Here is a 19682-nt window from a genome sequence, read left to right on the forward strand (position 1 = left end):
GGTATAACCATAGTATAACCAAAAATACTTGTATATAGCTTTAGTAACGCTATGTAACACATGCAGCTGTATATGTTTCTACACTAAATAGACTCAGTTATTTACTTTACGATCCTCTAACCTTCATCATGGTACTTCCATCTTTTTTTTGAACAGCTGCAAACTGTTAGGTGACAGTTTTTAGATGATGGATGAGCACCAGCACCACCAGACAGAACTTCACAGACCCCCCATCAATGTAGAGCACATAACAAAAAGGCAGAGCTGACTCCTGTTTCCATCACAAACATGAAGGTTTTCAGATGGACCGCCAGTCAGAGTTCTGTTCTGTGCAGCGGTTTTTGTAGCAGTAACATGAGTTCTGTTCCTGCTGTACAAAGAAAATGGTGGCGCAGCCTGCTGATGAATTTGTGCCAATGTAAGCTCCATACTAAAAATAGATACCAAGTGGAGTCTAGGTGCCCCTCACTCATTGGGCCCCAGGTAATTATCTGGGTCAGCGTGTCATAATACAGCTCCCAAACATATAAATTATAGTTACAGGCAGGCACCACCTGGTACAGCATACATACTTGCACACCAGGGGAGAGACCTGAAGAGGTCATAAACCAACTAGCTTGCAGCCACAAATAAGCATAGCGAATGAGAGGCCTCAAAACAGCATATTTCTGTGTATATTGGTACTACAGGCCGCACCATGGTCGCTCAGCATGGGGGAGAGTACAAACACCTCCAAATTACCACTGAAGAACCATATACATGCACAAATAAAATGCATATATATTAATTAAACCCTGATAAAATGTGACTTAAATCTGTAAAATTAACTTTGTGCAAATAAGCTTGCAATATATGTCCAATAATCTGGTACAGACATAATCTGATGTAAATGCTGTCCATGATTTCTGGCAGACATACACCTATCTGTAGAAAGTTTGACCGGTAAAATCTAACATTCAAAAATGCATGTTAAATCCCAGAATTAAACAAGAAGGTACCAGTGTTTACAGATAAATAGCAAGGTACACTTGAGGAAGGGGAATTCACCTTAAAGTGTTACTAAACCCACCAAAGTAAAATCAGTCTGTATATGCAGGAAAGAATGCTTGTTATACTCACTGTAGAACCTAAAGGGTTATAAAGGCTGTGTAAAAAGACTGTTTGATCCTGCCTACTCTGATCCTCCCCTTCTTCCACAGTCCCCAATCCATCTCTTGATAGTACAGAGCCTTGGGGGTACTCTGCACATACTCAGTTTGGTGTGTATTGCTAGAGAGTTTTTTTTTCTTGGGAGGGTGCATATGATTAGCACAGGGCCAATCAGCACTGTCCAGACAGAGGGTCAGGGGTCCTGCAGCCTCATAGAACAGTCATAGTAGAATGAAAACTCCTCCTACAAGATGTAACCAGACACTGATAGAAGTCACAAGACTGCTATATACTGCTGATGAGAAAAGGTATTTAGCCGTTTATATTTACTAAAATAATTGCATTTCCGTGCTCTGTGTGCTGTGGGAGATCAAATATAGTGAACGCAGGGTCCTGGGTTTAGTAACACTTTAAAATGTTGTGTATATGCTACCTCACCTTGTTATATATATACAGTGGGGACAGAAACTATTCAGACCCCCTTAAATTTTTCACTCTTTGTTATATTGCCGCCATTTGCTAAAATCATTTAAGTTCATTTTTTTCCTCATTAATGTACACACAGCACCCCATATTGACAGAAAAACACAGAATTGTTTACATTTTTGCAGATTTATTAAAAAAGAAAAACTGAAATATCACATGGTCCTAAGTATTCAGACCCTTTGCTCAGTATTTAGTAGAAGCACCCTTTTGATCTAATACAGCCATGAGTTTTTTTGGGAAAGATGTAACAAGTTTTTCACACCTGGATTTCGAGATCCTCTGCCCTTCCTCCTTGCAGATCCTCTCCAGTTCTGTCAGGTTGGATGGTAAACGTTGGTGGACAGTCATTTTTAGGTCTCTCCAGAAATGCTCAATTGGGTTTAAGTCAGGGCTCTGGCTGGGCCATTCAAGAACAGTCACAGAGTTGTTGTGAAGCCACTCCTTCGTTATTTTAGCTGTGTGCTTAGGGTCATTGTCTTGTTGGAAGGTAAACCTTCGGTCCAGTCTGAGGTCCTGAGTACTCTGGAGAAGGTTTTCATCCAGGATATCCCTGTACTTGGCCGCATTCATCTTTCCCTCGATTACAACCAGTCGTCCTGTCCCTGCAGCTGAAAAACACCCCCACAGCATGATGCTGCCACCACCATGCTTCACTGTTGGGACTGTATTGGACAGGTGATGAGCAGTGCCTGGTTTTCTCCACACATACCGCTTAGAATTAAGTTCTATCTTAGACTCATCAGACCAGAGAATCTTATTTCTCACCATCTTGGAATTCTTCAGGTGTTTTTTTAGCAAACTCCATGCGGGCTTTCATGTGTCTTGCCCTGAGGAGGCTTCCGTCGGGCCACTCTACCATAAAGCCTCGACTGGTGGAGGGCTGCAGTGATGGTTGACCTTCTACAACTTTCTCCCATCTCCTGACTGCATCTCTCAAGCTCAGCCACAGTGATCTTTGGGTTCTTCTTTACCTCTCTCACCAAGGCTCTTCTCCCTCGATAGCTCAGTTTGGCCAGACGGCCAGCTCTAGGAAGGGTTCTGGTCGTCCTAAACGTCTTCCATTTAAGGATTATGGAGGCCACTGTGCTCTTAGGAACCTTAAGTGCAGCAGAAATTTTTTTGTAACCATGGCCAGATCTGTGCCTTGCCACAATTCTGTCTCTCAGCTCTTCAGGCAGTTCCTTTGACCTCATGATTCTCATTTGCTCTGACATGCACTGTGAGCTGTAAGGTCTTATATAGACAGGTGTGTGGCTTTCCTAATCAAGTCCAATCAGTATAATCAAACACAGCTGGACTCAAATGAAGGTGTAGAACCATCTCAAGGATGATCAGAAGAAATGGACAGCACCTCAGTTAAATATATGAGTGTTACAGCAAAGGGTCTGAATACTTAGGACCATGTGATATTTCAGTTTTTCTTTTTTAATAAATCTGCAAAAATGTCAACAATCCTGTGTTTTTCTGTCAACATGGGGTGCTTTGTGTACATTAATGAGGAAAAAAAAATTAACTTAAATGATTTTAGCAAATGGCTGCAATATAACAAAGAGTGAGAAAAATTAAGGGGGTCTGAATACTTTCCGTCCCCACTGTGTATATATATATATATATATATATATATATATATATATATATATATATATATATATATATAAAGGGTTCTTGTTTGCCATTTTTTTTCAAACTTCCTATTTTTGAAAGTAGCTATATTGCATAGTATTCTCTTATCTACTAGAGGGTCACTGACCTTTTCCTTGCACAGAAGTATTACATACATTACTACATTTTCATGAAGTTTAATCAACTTCAGAGGTATTACGTTACTGTTGCATCTTGATGTAAATTAATGATGCACCTGCTGCATTATGATTAGTAGATTCATGCTTTTCTGAAGTTGAATATAAGAAATTGCAACCAATATCTCATTTTTTGATATTACATGCCCCATGTAGTTTAGCCTTTAACGGAAACACTCGAACTAGAAAAATATCAGCTGTAGAATGCTTACTGCTAAAAAAAAAAAAAAAAGAAAGCATGTATTTATGCAATTTGCTTTAAATAAATAAAATGATAATATGACAGTCTTTCTCAAGACTTACCTTGTAGTTTATGTTCAGCTTGTATCACATGCCCATAAGAGCCACTACCCAGCTCTTTTGTGATTCGGTATCGCTCTTTCAGCTGTATATGTTGCAGTCTCCTTGATGTAATATTCATCATTTGCTGTAGGATCTGCTCATTTTCATCCATCACATATATTTTAAATGATGTACAGAGATAAGTCCTGTTTAATTAAAAAGAATTGTAATTATAGAGACAAAAAAGTGCCACAAAACTGATAAATAGTAAAGGCGGTTGACTACAGTGGTACGCAGAGTGATGAATTGGTAGATCATTTTCTTTTTGAGTCCAGCTGTTACAGTGACAATATGTTCTCCAGGGGCACTGTTCCACTAGAGTTTGTGAGTCACACGTCATTTATTTCATGTGAGCAAGCATTTGGGCATCTTCTCTAAGCTTAGTGACATAAGTCTGTATGTAACGCTAAGCCTTTATAACTGCATGCAGTTTAATATTCGACCATGCAATAAATAAACTTGTTCTAGTTAGAAAATTATTTGAAGAAGAATTTAGTCAATTTACTATTCATTTTTGGCTTTTTCAAAAAGGCAGCACAAAAAATAAAGATTAAATTATAAGTGTGGTAGCTCATAGTAACTAAACCAATTTCATCCCTGTAAAGCACTCTGAACAATGAATTATATTTGCTCAAGGAGTCCGCATGTGTCAAATGTACTATTTTGTTGCACCCCTAAATGATGTGTCTATTAAAAAAAAATATAACATATATATATATATATATATATATATATATATATATATATATATATACACACACATATCCATGTCTTACAGAACCAACATTTTTATTTGTAACATATTTTATTTTTCATAGATAAAAAAATTTACAAGAAATATCAGAAATTAATGTACAACGTGCAACATCCACAGATTGTATTTATTTATTTTTTAAATAAAATATAAAATCTGATTGTGGGTTACTTCACACATCATTATTGGTGTTTCCACCTCCTTAATAAACTGTGAATTAACAACACAAAATGTATTTAATTTAAAAAATAATACTGTTATTTAATTATACCCTAAATATGTATGTGATTAATGTAATGTGAAGTAAATAAACAAGGTAGGTGCAAGAGAGTAATTAATAAAGGATTTGAGAGTCTTCACACACCAAGTTGTGTGAATATTCACTTCAATTATGCAATCTTTTGGATAATCTTTTAAATTAAATGTATTTAATTTAAAAAATAATACTGTTATTTAATTATAACCTAAATATATATGTGATTATTCTAATGTGAAGTAAATAAACAAGGTAGGTGCAAGAGAATATTTAATAAAGGATTTGAGAGTTTTCACACACCAAGTTGTGTGAATATTCACTTCAATTATCCAATCTTTTAAAACACAAATTCCTGTTTACATATTTTATCGGCACATAATTGGAGAGTTAAAGTGAATTTTTACACAATTTATTGTGTGAAGATTTCCAACTCCTTTAGTGACTCAGACAATAAGTCTTTAGATTATATAGTTAAGCCTAGTACACACAATGAGATTATTGGTAGAATGATTGTCCTTTTTTTTTTTTTGCATGCTAGAAATTCTCATACGACAGAAAAAAAATTGGAAGTGATGTAATGTATTGTATTTGTGTTGTATTTTTGGACAAAAACTGTACTGATTGAACAGAAATCGTCCAATTTGGTATCGTACGAGAAACATTTTCGCGTTTGTCCCTTTGGAAAATTTCACACGAAAGCTGTGTACTAAAAATCTGATTATTGTACGATTCAAAAGCAGTATTTTTTTGTACGATATTCTGATCGTGTGTAGTTTATAGTTATTCCATGTATACCATTTTAAAAGCTAAAAAGTATATCTACATTAGGTAGAGGAATACATTAGAACAATTCAAAAGATATTCTAAATTAAAGTGTACCCAAACCCTAGAATAAAAATGTTATATATTGGAGCTTTCCAGTGCTTAGATGTGCTAACTGCATTAATTCTCTTTTTCGGGGGATTTTTTCTTTAATTTTCTCCTGGTGATCCTGCCAGCAAAACACTTCCTATCCTAGAGTGACAATACTCATTTTCCATACCTAATCTATGAAGCGCTGTCACCCTAGGACAGTATGTTTGTTGAAACTACAGAGCACCTCACTCTCTCCTGACCTCTATAATATAGTGGGGAGGTATTTTGTAGTTCACAATGGAAACCTGTAGGGCAGGGTAGGGCTGATAAGAATCCTTTGGGGTTTCAGTGCAGCAGTCTAATTTTGTTTGCACAGGATTGAGTACTCTTTGCAAAGTGAAGTTTTGCCTCATTTACCAAGCTCTGGAGCAACTTGCAAAGTGCACAGTCTATTTACCTTTAGTAAATGGACCCCTCAATCTCTTGCTGACCACATGAAAGGTGGGCTTTAACACTCACTCACCGGACTAATGTGCTCTGGGCAGCATGAGGTTGTGTGCTTAGAAGGGTTAACAGACCAAAAGAGAACAAATAAGAGAAGTTCACTGCTGGGGTTTGCATACACATTACCAGTATTTGTAAAGACATACGCAGTGAGATGATGGGAGATGGAAATCAAAAGCATCTTTCAGTGACAGGTGCAATTTAAAGATACATACATGCTATACAATTAAACTAGGAAGATGCTAGATATAACAAACTCACTATAACTTTTTTTTGCTATGATTTCAGTACATAAATTTTAGGAAATGTCTTATGATATGACAACATTGAGGAGAATTTTAATATTGGGTTAATTTGTATAGCAATAGTAATATCCAATTCTCTTGGAAGTGTTTTTACATATTGTACAGACAAAATTAATATTATTGATGGAAAAAAGACAGTTAGAAAGACCAAGATCAAAACAGAATTCTGGATCCAGCAAAAGAATAGTTTCAGTAACAAAGACATAATCAAAACAAAAGCATGTTTACTAAAAACTAAAGATCGCCCTTTGGGCTCCAGACACACTAATAGTATGACCTAGAACTACTTACCACCTTCTGCTTTTTCAGCACTTACAACGATGCATGAAATCTCTAAAGTTCCAAGCAACATAAACAGCATTGAAATAGCTAAAAATTGTGTTTCTAGGACACACGATGTCTAATTTCCATTTAAGGAGGCTAAACATACTCATTTTTTGCGATCCTCAAACTGATGTAAGAAACAAAGCAGAAAAGACAGGTCTGCTGTGTCAATAGCGGCAGAAAGGTTAAGATGGATAAAAATAGAGCACAGATCTCAAGGCTTGGCTTTGTGACGGTGGTAGTGGTTTAAGAGGATTTTCTGTACAGTAAGCAGAACAGAAAGTATCCACACTGTAAACAATCCAATGTGTTATACTGCAAAAAATGATTTCCAGAATATCTGCAGCAGATAACTTGATTGCAGCCTCAAAGAGATGCTGTCACAAAATAAACACTAGAAAAAAAGATTCCCTTGTAAAGAAGGAATATTATACTTACTTGTCCCACTGCCTACGCTCAAGAAATCCTCTTCTTTTAACACAACTTTAGGAATATTGGGTTCCTGGTCCCTACCATACTTTGTGGTTCCTTCTTCTGGGCCCTAAGCCACTATAATTTGCTGCAGTGTCCTTACTTCCTCCTATCACAATTAGGTTTCCTTCTGCCATTCCAGCAATGCTAAGTATCATGTTAAAATTGCATTGTCTATTTCTTTGCCTTTTAATATTTTTTTCAAACCTCACTCTGTAGCTAGGGGAGTACTTTGTATAGCTAGAGCCACTCTCCTTCTGCACGCTTTAGCCTCTATTGTAATCACATGTATTCTGCCGGAGCTGGTCATATTATGATCTTTTGACCTATATGGCTGCTTATACTGTTAAGATCTGTACAAATTTGGTTTCAACTTCTCTACTATGTAATTTCCCTACAATGTCAAGATAGAGATCACACTTTCAATGTTTAGACTGGGGAGTCAGTACACTCAGCTTCCCGTCCAACTATTCTCTTGGTGAGAGATAATTAGCTCATGCTTAGCAACCTCTATACCCTGCCCACAATTACAGGTGATACTCGAAAAATTAGAATATCGTGCAAAAGTTCATTTATTTCACTAATGCAACTTAAAAGATGAAACTAATATATGAGATAATATATGAGATAGACTCATTACATGCAAAGCAAGATAGTTCAAGCCGTGATTTGTCATAATTGTGATGATTATGTCTTACAGCTCATGAAAACCCCAAATCCACAATCTCAGAAAATTTGTATATTACATGCAATCAATAAAACAAGGATTGTTCATAGAACAATATCGGACCTCTGAAAAGTATAAGCATGCATATGTACTCAGTACTTGGTTTGGGCCCCTTTTGCAGCAATTACTGCTTCAATGCGGAGTGGCATGGAAGCTATCAGCCTGTGGCACTACTGAGGTATTACGGAAGACCAAGATGTTTCAATAGTGGCCTTCAGCTCTTCTGCATTGTTCAGTCTCATGTCTCTCATCTTTCTCTTAGCAATGCCACATAGATTCTCTATGGAGTTCAGGTCAGGCGAGTTTGCTGGCCAATCAAGCACAGTAATCCCACGGTCTTTGAACCAGGTTTTGGTGCTGTTGACAGTGTGGGCAGGTGCCAAGAGCTCGCCTGCAGAAGGATGAAGCATGAAGTGCATGAAGTGCTCCAAAATCTCCTGGTAGATGGCTGCGTTGACCCTGAACTTAATGAAGCACAGTGGACCAACACCAGCAGAAGACATGGCTCCCCAAATCAACACAGACTGTGGAAACTTCACACTGGACTTCAAGCATTTTGCAGTGTGTGCCTCTCCATTCTTCCTCCATACTCTGGGTCCTTGGTTTCCAAATGAGATGAAAAATTTGCTCTCATCAGAAAAGAGGACTTTAGACCACTGAGCAACAGACCAGGTCTGTTTTTCCTTAGCCCAGGTAAGACGCTTCTGACGTTGTTTGTTGTTCAGGAGTGGCTTGACAAGAGGAATAAGACATTTGAAGCCCATGTCCAGGATCCGTCTGTGTGTGGTGGCTCTTGATGCACTGACTCCAGCCTCAGTCCACTCCTTGTGAAAGTCCCCAACACTTTTGAATAGCCTTTTCCTGACAATCCTTTCCAGGCTGCGGTCATCCCTGCTGCTTGTGCACCTTTTTCTTCCACACCTTTCCTTTCCACATAACTTTCTATTAATGTGCTTTGATACAGCACTTTGGGAACATCCAACTTCTTTTGCAATTACCTTTTGAGGCTTTCCCTCCTTATGGAGGGTGTCAATGATGGTTTTCTGCACAACTGTCAGGTCAGCAATCTTTCCCATGATTGTGATTCCTACTGAACCAGACTGAGAGACCATTTAAAGGCTCAGGAACCCTTTGTAGGTGTTATGGCTTAATTAGCTGATTAGAGTGGGACACTTTTGAGCCTAGAATATTGCACCTTTTCACAATATTCTAATTTTCTGAGATTGTGGATTTGGAGTTTTCATGAGCTGTAAGCCATAATCATCACAATTATGACAAATCACTGCTTGAACTATCTTGCTTTGCATGTAATGAGTCTATCCCATATATTGGTTTCACCTTTTAAGTTGTATTAGTGAAATAAATGAACTTTTGCACGATATTCTAATTTTTGGAGTATCACCTGTATATGCCACTATACCCAATTTCTTTTCCCATGATCATTGATCAGCTCATGCTCTGCCTCCTCTTTTTTCCTCCCTGGGATCATGTTCAGCTCTGCTCTTCCTCTTGATTTTCTATAATCAGCTACTACTCCACTCTACCTCCTATCATGATCAGCTTCCTCTGTGCCCCATTTTCCCACGGTCTTCTGCCTCCTTTATTTACCCTCCTAGTCCATAAGCTGCATTTCTGCCTGATATTTTTTATAGTGACCTCCTGCTTTACCTCCTCTACCACCCCCATGCCATGATTATCTTCCATTCTGCCTCCCATTCATTATTGGTTCAAATGAGATGACCTTGCTGATAAAAGAATTTGTCTCCAAAAATACATTCTTGGAGACCAAAATCATTATGCTTAAATAATCGGAACACAAATTTGCTAGTCACTAAATGTTACATACCTGGAATGAGTACCCTTGGATTTTTTATACCACGAGAAAGACAAACTTCTGTCTGGTTTCTCATCAAAAAGAAGTGAGAAAAAAACTTTTCAACAGAAATAGCAGGGACTAATCTCTCCAACAATTAGAGAAACAATAATAAAATTATATTTGTGTAAGGTGGGGTAAGGGCTAGAACTTGTATCATGTGTTTAACTGTTAGCATCCATTTTGGAACAGTCCCCTCACTTGCTTTCCCAGGCAGCTCAAGGGGACAGCTAATGAAGGTAAGTTTTTTTAGGGTACGTAGTAGAAAAATTTTACAGAAGTTTTACCTCATGCAGTTGAAATGTAAAAAGAGATAATTGTTTGGAATTATACTATAGGCAGTACCTAGACTTGAGATATCAGTCACTTAATCCAGCTGTTTTCAGCCGAATTGAGAAATTATCTCTATTTATATCTCTCTTTCTATATCTATTATTATGTTTAAGTGGGCAATCAGATACCTGCTGGCTGAAAGCTCTCAGTAAAACTAATTGTTGTTATTCTATTGGGGTGGGCAACAGTAAATAAACACTAATAGGTTCACGTAACAATGAAAATGGGGTCTGCCTGCAACTTAAAAAGCGGCTTGAGTGACCTTACACCTGTAGCTGTCATCAGATGATGCCTGAATATCCACCTGATAAAACTATAAAACTATAAAAGGTATGAACAGAAAAGGGGCATTCGCAGATCTAGTAGAGTGAGCTTTAACAGGAACCTAATCCTTAACACAATAAGCTTGAATCTGTCTGAGACACCAAGAAAAAGTGGAACAAGAAGCTGATTCCCCTTTACAGGGACCATCATGCATGACAACAAGAGAACCAGTTTTCTAATGGAAGCAGTAGCTGCATAGAAAACCGGCACAACACACGCTATGTCCAGACAGTGAAGAGAGATATCTAGCTAGACAAAGAGATGAAAGAACAATGCACTTATTGAGGTGAAAGTCTAAAATTATCTTAGGAAGGATGGAGGCTCTGGGCTTCAACACCACCCTATTTTGTATAAGACTAGAAATTTTTTTGTATAAGACCAGAAACCTTGCAAGAAAGGGTGGAAATTGGACTATCCCTGCTAGGTTCAAAAGGTAGTTTTTGAAGAGTCCACAGAACCAAATTCAAATCCTCTAGAGTTATAGGTGGTTGCACAGGAGGAGCTACATGAGAGACACCTTGTACAAAAAGAGTCTTCATCAAAGAATGGTAGGCAAGCAGTGGACTTTGGAAAAAGATCACAAGCCCAGATTTGCTCCTTGATGTCAGAGCCAAATGTTGATCCAGGCCTGACTGCATAAAGGTCAACATTCTTCCTATAGAGTATATGCTGGGGTAAAAAGTCTTACCTCGCACCAAGCAATGTGTAGACTTCCTAGCTTTGATTGATGTCCACTGAGGGTGAAAAGTCTTCTTGATGGAAGGAGGCATACCTGGTGGATTCCATTAAAAATTGTTGAATCTGAATGTAAACATTTAAGGCCTTCAAATGGGGCAGAAACCCTGTTTTGATTTGGGAACTGTGAAGAGAGGGAGTAAAAACCTTGGAACCCTGAGCTCTAAGCACTCTACCAATAAAGGTTTGGTGTGAATAGAAGCTGGATCCTTAAACATGAATTTAGCTTATTCCCCTTAATTTTGACAAACTAACATTACGGACATGACAGGTTGCAATTCAGGGCCTGTTAAAGATCTTTTCTCCACTGAGAAAAGATGTCTATCCTTCCAGGACACTAACAAATATTTAAGGCATGCTGGGAGTAGGAAGGGTTATGTCAGGCTGGTCACTGGTTTTTGCCAGTGTTTAAATCTTCCAATAGGCTTCAGTATAACCCAATTGCCTCTGAATTCTGCGTTCCTTAATGAGCAAGAAAGAAAATCATCTACCAAGAACAATTAGCTTTATATTTAGGGGGTTGGGTACATAGGCATCTGTTAGTATCAGCTTGACCCAGCCTAGAAGGAGGTAAATTAAGTTCAGACACAGATCAAATGACAGTCAGAAACATCTGTTATAAAACTCAGAAAGCTCTCAGAAGATTCTCAATCTATTCTCACAATTAAATTGAACGTACCTGAAAGTAAGCTTGCTGCATCTACAAATGCTACTATTTTTGTGAGTATAAAATCATTAAACATACAACAATATACAAAGTTCAGTGCTGTGAAAGCACTGCAAATTTCGGTTATAGTATTAAAAGTAGTGCTAAATAAAAAAGAAGTTGTGATCTCTCAGCACAGAAAATGGTGACAGTAATTTGCTATGACTACAGTGCTCTATAAACAGTTGCTCATACTTACCTTCTCACCTCTGACTTAATCATAGGTCCTTACTAAGTTGATGGGTTTGGGGATGAGACAATCCCTCACAATCTCACTGCTGATGCCTGTTTGGCAGCAGCAGCTGCAGCTACACAAAGAATACTCCAGCTGGCAACATTCCCAACAATAGCACAGTATTTCCGCAAAAAGAGTTTGTGATATCATGTTTATCAACAATACTTATCTTCCATAATGCATCATGGGACAATTACTATACCCAGAGCTTTTGATTTATAGTATGTAGTATTAGCTTACTTAATTTCTCTGCATTAAACAGTATAAGTTAATAACTTCCTTCCTTTGTGAATGGTATCATTCCTCTTTATTGTTGACAATAAAATATTGATTTACCACTGACATGATTTACATATTCACAATTCATTCTACCTAGTGCACATGCATCATTGAAAAATAGATTACAAGTTACCTCCATCTCAAATCTGTTTTTTAATTTTGGATAGGGGAGGATTTAAACCTGTTAAAGCTAAACTCCAACTTGCTTTTCAGTAGAACTGAATGGAATGATCAATCCCAGCATAGATAAAACCCAGTGGCAACTCATCCATTAGGGGCGCAGGGGCGCCGCGACCCTAAACCATGCACCTAGATTCCAATGTTTTTTTAATTTTTTAAAGCACGTGATTAGAGCCTGAGGCTCTAATTGGCTTCAAAAAAGGGTGGGCTCAGGGTGCAAAGCACTGCGCCCTGAGCCCACCCACTTATGTGACAACAACGAATGAATATTTGCTATTATCTTCCTGATTCTCCTCCTGGCCAATCAGGAAGTGAAGTGGGTCCTGAGACCCGATTGGCCAGGGAGAATCAGCCAGGGATCTCTGTGGCTGGCCGCCTGCAGGCTCCATTTTCTGCTCGTCGGCTACTGCTCATTCTCAGGGGGCAGGAGGTGCAGGGTGAGCCGGGAGCCTTCGAGTATCACCACTACCCCAAGCTACGAGAGGCACTTTTGGCCGTGTGGCTGCAATGTCCCTCCAGCAGCTGGATCTACACCATAGGACGGAGCTACAAGGCTGGGAGCTGCTGGTCATAGAGATGAAAGCATAAGCCTGGTGGTTGAGTGACTGGCATCCTATGGATACACAGGGACAGCATAGAAAGTAGCCCATCATATTTACTGACAGCAATTTGGAAAAAAATTATATTTATATATACACACACACACACATATATATATATATATATATATATACCACTAGACATCCGCGCTATGGCCGAATGACGGCCACAGCACGGACATTAATTCCCGGGAGGCCATCATATGGCGGCCTCCCCTGTGCACGCTCCCTGTGCGTGCCCTGCAGGGCGCGCGCCCGGCGCACTGTGATCACCGAGTCACTGAGACTTGGCTGATCACCGATCCGAGTAAGGGGCCGGTCCCGGCCCCTTACCATGTGATCAGCTGTCAGCCAATGACAGCTGATCACATGATGTAAACGAAAGATCGGTAATCGTTTTTTTTTTTACTCACGCTGACAGCGTGAGTAGAAAAAAAAGCAGATCACCGGCTCGGTTGTGAGGGACATCGGTCCCCAAGTGGAAGAGGCACATCTGCCTCATCAGTGCCACCTTATAGTGCCACCTAACAGTGCCCACAGTGCTACCTAACAGTGCCCACAGTGCCACCTAACAGTGCCCACAGTGCCACCTAACACTGCCCACAAGTGCCACCTATCAATGCCAACAAGTGCCACCTATCAATGCCCACAAGTGTCACCTATCAATGCCCACCTGTAGTGCCAATCAGTGCCACCTGGCAGTGCTGCCCATCACTGCCACCCATCAGTGCCCATCAGTGCCACCCATCAGTGCCCATCACTGCCGCCTATCAGTGCCCATCACTGCCGCCTCATCAGCATACATCAATGAAGTAGAAAAATGACCCGTTTTAAATTTTTTATAACAAAATATAAAAAAATAAAAAAAAAAATTTTTTAAATTCAGTTTTTTACATTTTTTTAACAAAAAGTAAAAACTGCAGAGGTGATCAAATACCACAAAAAGAAAGCTCTATTTGTGGTGAAAAAAATAATAAAAATTTCATTTGGGTACAGTGTTGTATGACCGCGCAATTGTCATTCAAAGTGCGTCAGCACTGAAAGCTGAAAATTGGTCTGGATAGGAGGGGGGTTTAATTGCCCTGTAAGCAAGTGGTTAATGTCATTAATGTCATAAAGCCATTAATGTCTAAACCGCTGGCAACAAACGTGAGTACACCCCTAAATGAAAATGTCCAAATAGGGCCCAATTAGCCATTTTCCCTCCCCGGTGTCATGTGACTCATTAGTGTTACAAGGTCTCAGGTGTGAATGGGAAGCAGGTGTGTTAAATTTGGTGTTATCGCTCTCATTCTCTCATACTGGTCACTGGAAGTTCAACATGGCACCTTTTTTTTCAAAAACTCTCTGAGGATCTGAAAAAAAGAATTGTTGCTCTACATAAAGATGGCCTAGGCTATAAGAAGATTGCCAAGACCCTGAAACTGAGCTGCAGCACAGTGGCCAAGACCATACAGTGATTTAACAGGATAGGTTCCACTCAGAACAGGCCTCGCCATGGTCGACCAAAGAAGTTGAGTGCACGTGCTCACCGTCATATCCAGAGGTTGTCTTTGGGAAATAGACGTATAAGTGTTGCCAGCATTACTGCAGAGGTTGAAGGGGTGGGGGGTCAGCCTGCCAGTGCTCAGACCATACGCCGCACACTGCATCAAATTGGTCTGCATGGCTGTCATCCCAGAAGGAAGCCTTTTCTGAAGATGATGCACAAGAAAGCCTGCAGTTTGCTGAAGACAAGCAGACTAAGGACATGGACTACTGGAACCAAGTCCTGTGGTCTGATGAGACCAAGATAAACTTATTTGGTTCAGATGGTGTCAAGCATTTATGTTGGCAACCAGGTGAAGAGTCCAAAGACAAGTTTGTCTGGCCTACAGTCAAGCATGGTGGTGGGAGTGTCATGGTCTGGGGCTGCATGAGTGCTGCCAGCACTGGGGAGCTACAGTTCATTGAGGGAACCATGAATGCCAACATGTACTGTGACATACTGAAGCAGAGCATGATCCCCTCCTTTCGAAGACTGGGCCGCAGGGCAGTATTCCAACATGATAACGACCCCAAACATACCTCCAAGACAACCACTGCCTTGCTAAAGAAGCTGAGGGTAAAGGTGATGGACTGCCCAAGCATGTCTCCAGACCTAAACCCTATTGAGCATCCTCAAATGGAAGGTGGAGGAGCGCAAGGTCTCTAACATCCACCAGCCCGTGATGTCATCATGGAGGAGTGAAAGAGGACTCCAGTGGAAACCTGTGAAGCTCTGGTGAACTCCATGCCCAAGAGCGTTGAGGCAGTGCTAGAAAATAATGATGGCTACACAAAATATTGACACTTTGGGCCCAATTTGGACATTTGTACTCACTTTTGTTGCCAGCGGTTTAGACAGGGTGTGTTGAGTTATTTTGAGGGGACAGCAAATTTACATTGTTATACAAGCTGTACACTCACTACTTTACATTGTAGCAAAGTGTAATTTCTTCAGTGTTGGCACATGAAAAGATATAATAAAATATTTACTAAAATGTGAGGGGTGTACTCACTTTTTTGAGATATTGTATATGTGTATAGGTCCATTTCCTGTGGGGGTGGGGGGTTAGTTTGCCCCCACCCCTGAAATATTTAGCACCAGCCTCCACTGATCAAACCTCTGGACCATGTTTCTCTGTTGTCTGCAGATCTCCAAATATTCTGTGTTTAGTTGTGGCTTTGTACCATGTGACACTCTGTATAGTCTGGATGCAGACTTAATGTCTTCCACAGCCACTTCCTGCTACATCTCGAGCCTAAAACACACCCCTCTGTAGTCTTTCAGTCTCTGCAAATGATGTAACTTCCTTCACAACTCTGATGGTGGGTGGGATTGAATGCATCCTAATTAGAATTCAATCCCGCCCAGTCACACCTACAAGAGGAGTCCAAACCTACCAAGTTCCTCCTCACAGATGACAGCATTATTCAAAATAAAATAGTACACACCTTCATACACAGCCTGTTATGAAAGCTAGCTGTGCTGCTGCTGGGAGGGATGAATAGACAGCCCTGGTACACACAGCACCACATAAAAATCACGTGACTTCCAGCGCCACTATTGCAGGCTATCACTATCACACAGAAAACACATCCTTTTTCTTGCAGATTGCCCTGTGTTCGGAAATGGTAACACAAGCAAAACGTGCGTTGCCATGTGTGTTTTTGAAAAGCATGATATGGTGTGCATTTTTTTGTGGGTTGCCATACATTCAGAAATGCATAGATGCAATTAAATGGAAACACAAGCTCGCCATGTGTTTTCCTGTGGATTGCTGTGCATTTGGAAATGCGCAGTTGTGAACGAATGGTAACGCAAATGCGACGTACAGAATGCAGGGCTCAGAAATGCATTACGTACAGAGTGCAGGACTCAGGAGGATGCCATGTACAGAGTGCAGGGCTCAGGGGGATGCCATGTACAGAGTGCAGGACTCAGGAGGATGGTATGTACAGAGTGTAGGGCTCAGGAGGATGCTACATACAGAGTGCAGAGCTCAGGAGGATACCACGCACAGAGTGCAGGGCTCAGGAGGATGACACATACAGAGTGCAGGGCTCAGGAACATGCTACGTACAGAGTGCAGGGCTCGGGAGGATGCTATGGTCATGTATGATCTCTGACCATCTTCTGTAGCAGTTCTGCAATCTCTGACCATCTCATGTAGCATGTCTAATGCCGCGTACACACGACCGGACTTTCTGTCAGAATAGACTCTGACAGTCTTTCCGACGGAGTTCCGACGGAGTTCCGCTGAAACAGACTTGCCTACACATGATCACACCAAAGTCCAATCGTTTAGAACGCGATGATGTACGACGGGACTAGAAAATGGAAGTTCAATAGCCAGTAGCCAATAGCTGCCCTTGCGTAGTTTTTGGTCCGTCGGAATAGCATACAGACGAACGGTTTTCTCGATAGGGGGTTAAGTCCATCGGAAAGATTTGAAACATGTTCTATTTCTGGGTCTGTCAGAATTTTTGAAAGAAAAAGTCAGACGAAGCCCACACACGATAGGAAAGTCCAACAGATGGATTCCGTCTGACCTTTTCTGCCGGAAAGTCCGGTCGTGTGTACGCGGCATAAAGTCTTAGATCACCGCTGTCGTATTGGATCCTTGTTTTTCTGAAAAGTGTGTGTAACGATGTCGGCCACTCCCAAGCCGCATGTGCATTCTCTGTACTTGCCGGAGGCTTATAGTGGTTGTTAACCCACTTTTACTTAATACTGCCATCCGCTCTGTACCACTATAAGAAGTTCCCCTGTGCCTGTGTTCTGTAAAAAAAAACTGCCCGAAGGTACCTGTATGAGCTCCACTCTGGGTGCACTGCTGATTCCTCTCCTCTTTCTCTCTCCAGGTCACAGCTGCAGTGGGCAGGGCCGAGCTCTCCCTCTGACATCAGCCGGGGAGGAGGGGGAGAAAGGAGGAGAGAGGAGGAGAGAGAGAGAGAGACGCTCGTCAGCTGAGCGGCGGGAACGGAGCGCATTCAGGTACAATGGGGCAGATTTTTTTACAGAAGACAGGCACAGGGAAATTTCTTATAACGCCACAGAGCGGATGGCACCATTTAATAGCAAATTTGCGATCAGCAGGAGCGGGGGGGTGGGCACAGGTATGAGCAGGGAGGGGAGGGGGGGACACGGAGAGCTGCAGACAGGAGAGCTGCGGCTGACGGAATCACGCAAATAGACCACGGTATCAGGGGGCTCAGCAGCCATGATTATCGTGGTCTGTTTGCAGAGGGGAGGGTATAGCCAGGCAGGATCAGCCAGGTATTTTAGGGTATAGAGGGGGCCAAATTACAGAGCACAAGCGCTGTGCTGTATAACATGCTTTAAGGGAACAGGATCAGGATTATTTTTTTTTTCGGGTTAACAAACGCTTTAACAGCTGGAAGAGCGGTCACCCCAAGCTGTAGCAGGTTTCCCCTGTGTACCATCTACCTGGGTTATGCACAGACAGCAGAGCTGATGGCGGGCGAGTATGGCGCACTTCTAATAGAACTTTGCGGACTGGTTACTACTTGATATGCATGGTTCAAGATTTTTATTGTGAGTGCATATGTATATATTTGTTAACCTTTCTATATTAAAGACTTATTACACTAGGGCCAGTGTGCTCTCTCCTTTTCTGACAGCCTTCTGTAGCATTACATTATTGAATTTTATGTGTGGCCCTTTGGCAAAGTCAGGGGCCATGTTTGAGGTCCTCCATATCAAGCAAGTTGACCAGCACTGGTATAATAGATTGCTCTTGTGACATCATGCTGTTGTTTTGCTTATTTTAGGTGCATTGCAGGATACAGAGGATACTGGCACAAGCAATGCCCAAGTGACCCCCATAATTATGTTTATAAACAGTTATTTACAAAATAAGAAACCCTCTCTGTGCAGCCGCCCCCTCTCCCCCCCCAATACTTGCCTTAGCACCCACTTGATCCAGCTATGACCAGGAAAGCCTTGCCTCTCCGGGGACTCACACTCCTGATTGGCTTTTGGCAGGAGCTAAGTGAGCCAATCAGGAGACAGAGGGGGCAGGGCCGAACTGCAGCTCTGTGTGTAAATGGACACACAAAGCCATTGGTCGGGAGCACCTGCTTGGGTGCCCCCACAGCAAGCTGCTTGCTGTGGGGGCACCCGGCAGGAGGGAGAAGCCAGGAGCCCCGGAAAGGGACCCCAGAAGAGAAGGAACCAGGCTGCTCTGTGCAGAACCACTGCACAGAGCAAGTAAGTATTACATGTTTGTTATTTAAAAAACAAAACAAGACTTTAATATCACTTTAACCTCTTATAACATGTAATCTATAAATCGTAAATTCATACAAGTGCTATACAATTTTATACATAGTGAAAGTGCCATAAAAGTGCCAAAGTGCTGTAAATCTTCTTAAATAAATAAAGTGTAATCGACCGTGCCACTCCAACAAAAATCTTGTTTCACTCTGTGATTTGTGCCCTATGCCCTTCTGGAACCAAACTCACCAGATGGTATTGACCACCTAAGCTTTCACTGAGGTAGGTCAAAAAGCGCTGGATCACTGCCCCGCTGTGTGTGGCAATTTTCCCGGGGTCAGTCTATGCAGGATACCTCATGCCCATGTATGAGAGGAATCTTTCTCCGCTATAATGAAACTGCTGTTTGTTTGCCGTATCTTTTCTCAGACTGATTTCTTTTTTTTTTTCAAATAATGTTTTTTTATTAATCATAAAGTCAGGTAAGTTACAAAGCCAATGATATCGTGTTGTACAGAATTTGCTATGCCAGCAACAAAACTGGCAAATAACCAGCATCAATAAACAATTATACAAATGTATCCAGCTTAGATTGGGTTCCATATATAGTGCAATAGTCAACATATAGTCATAAACATGGACCCTAGCATCGTCTGATGAACAGAAAAAGAGAAAGAAACAGTAG

General features: G+C 41.0%; 1 protein-coding gene across 7 annotated transcripts in view; it reads right to left on the reverse strand.

Annotated features, from left to right (window-relative positions):
* Positions 1 to 19682, reverse strand: part of LOC141110875 (serine/threonine-protein kinase SBK1-like) — an 88253-nt gene that overhangs the window by 38347 nt on the left and 30224 nt on the right. For 4 of the 7 annotated variants that reach the window (XM_073602578.1, XM_073602579.1, XM_073602585.1 and 1 more), the window contains one exon: positions 3738 to 3922. In XM_073602578.1, coding sequence (XP_073458679.1) covers positions 3738 to 3888 — 151 coding nt within the window. In that variant the 5' untranslated portion in view covers positions 3889 to 3922. The other 3 variants (XM_073602583.1, XM_073602582.1, XM_073602584.1) reach the window with 3 other exon arrangements.

The sequence above is a fragment of the Aquarana catesbeiana genome, linkage group LG10 (assembly GCF_042186555.1).
Source record: "Aquarana catesbeiana isolate 2022-GZ linkage group LG10, ASM4218655v1, whole genome shotgun sequence".
Taxonomy (NCBI): Eukaryota; Metazoa; Chordata; class Amphibia; order Anura; family Ranidae; genus Aquarana; species Aquarana catesbeiana.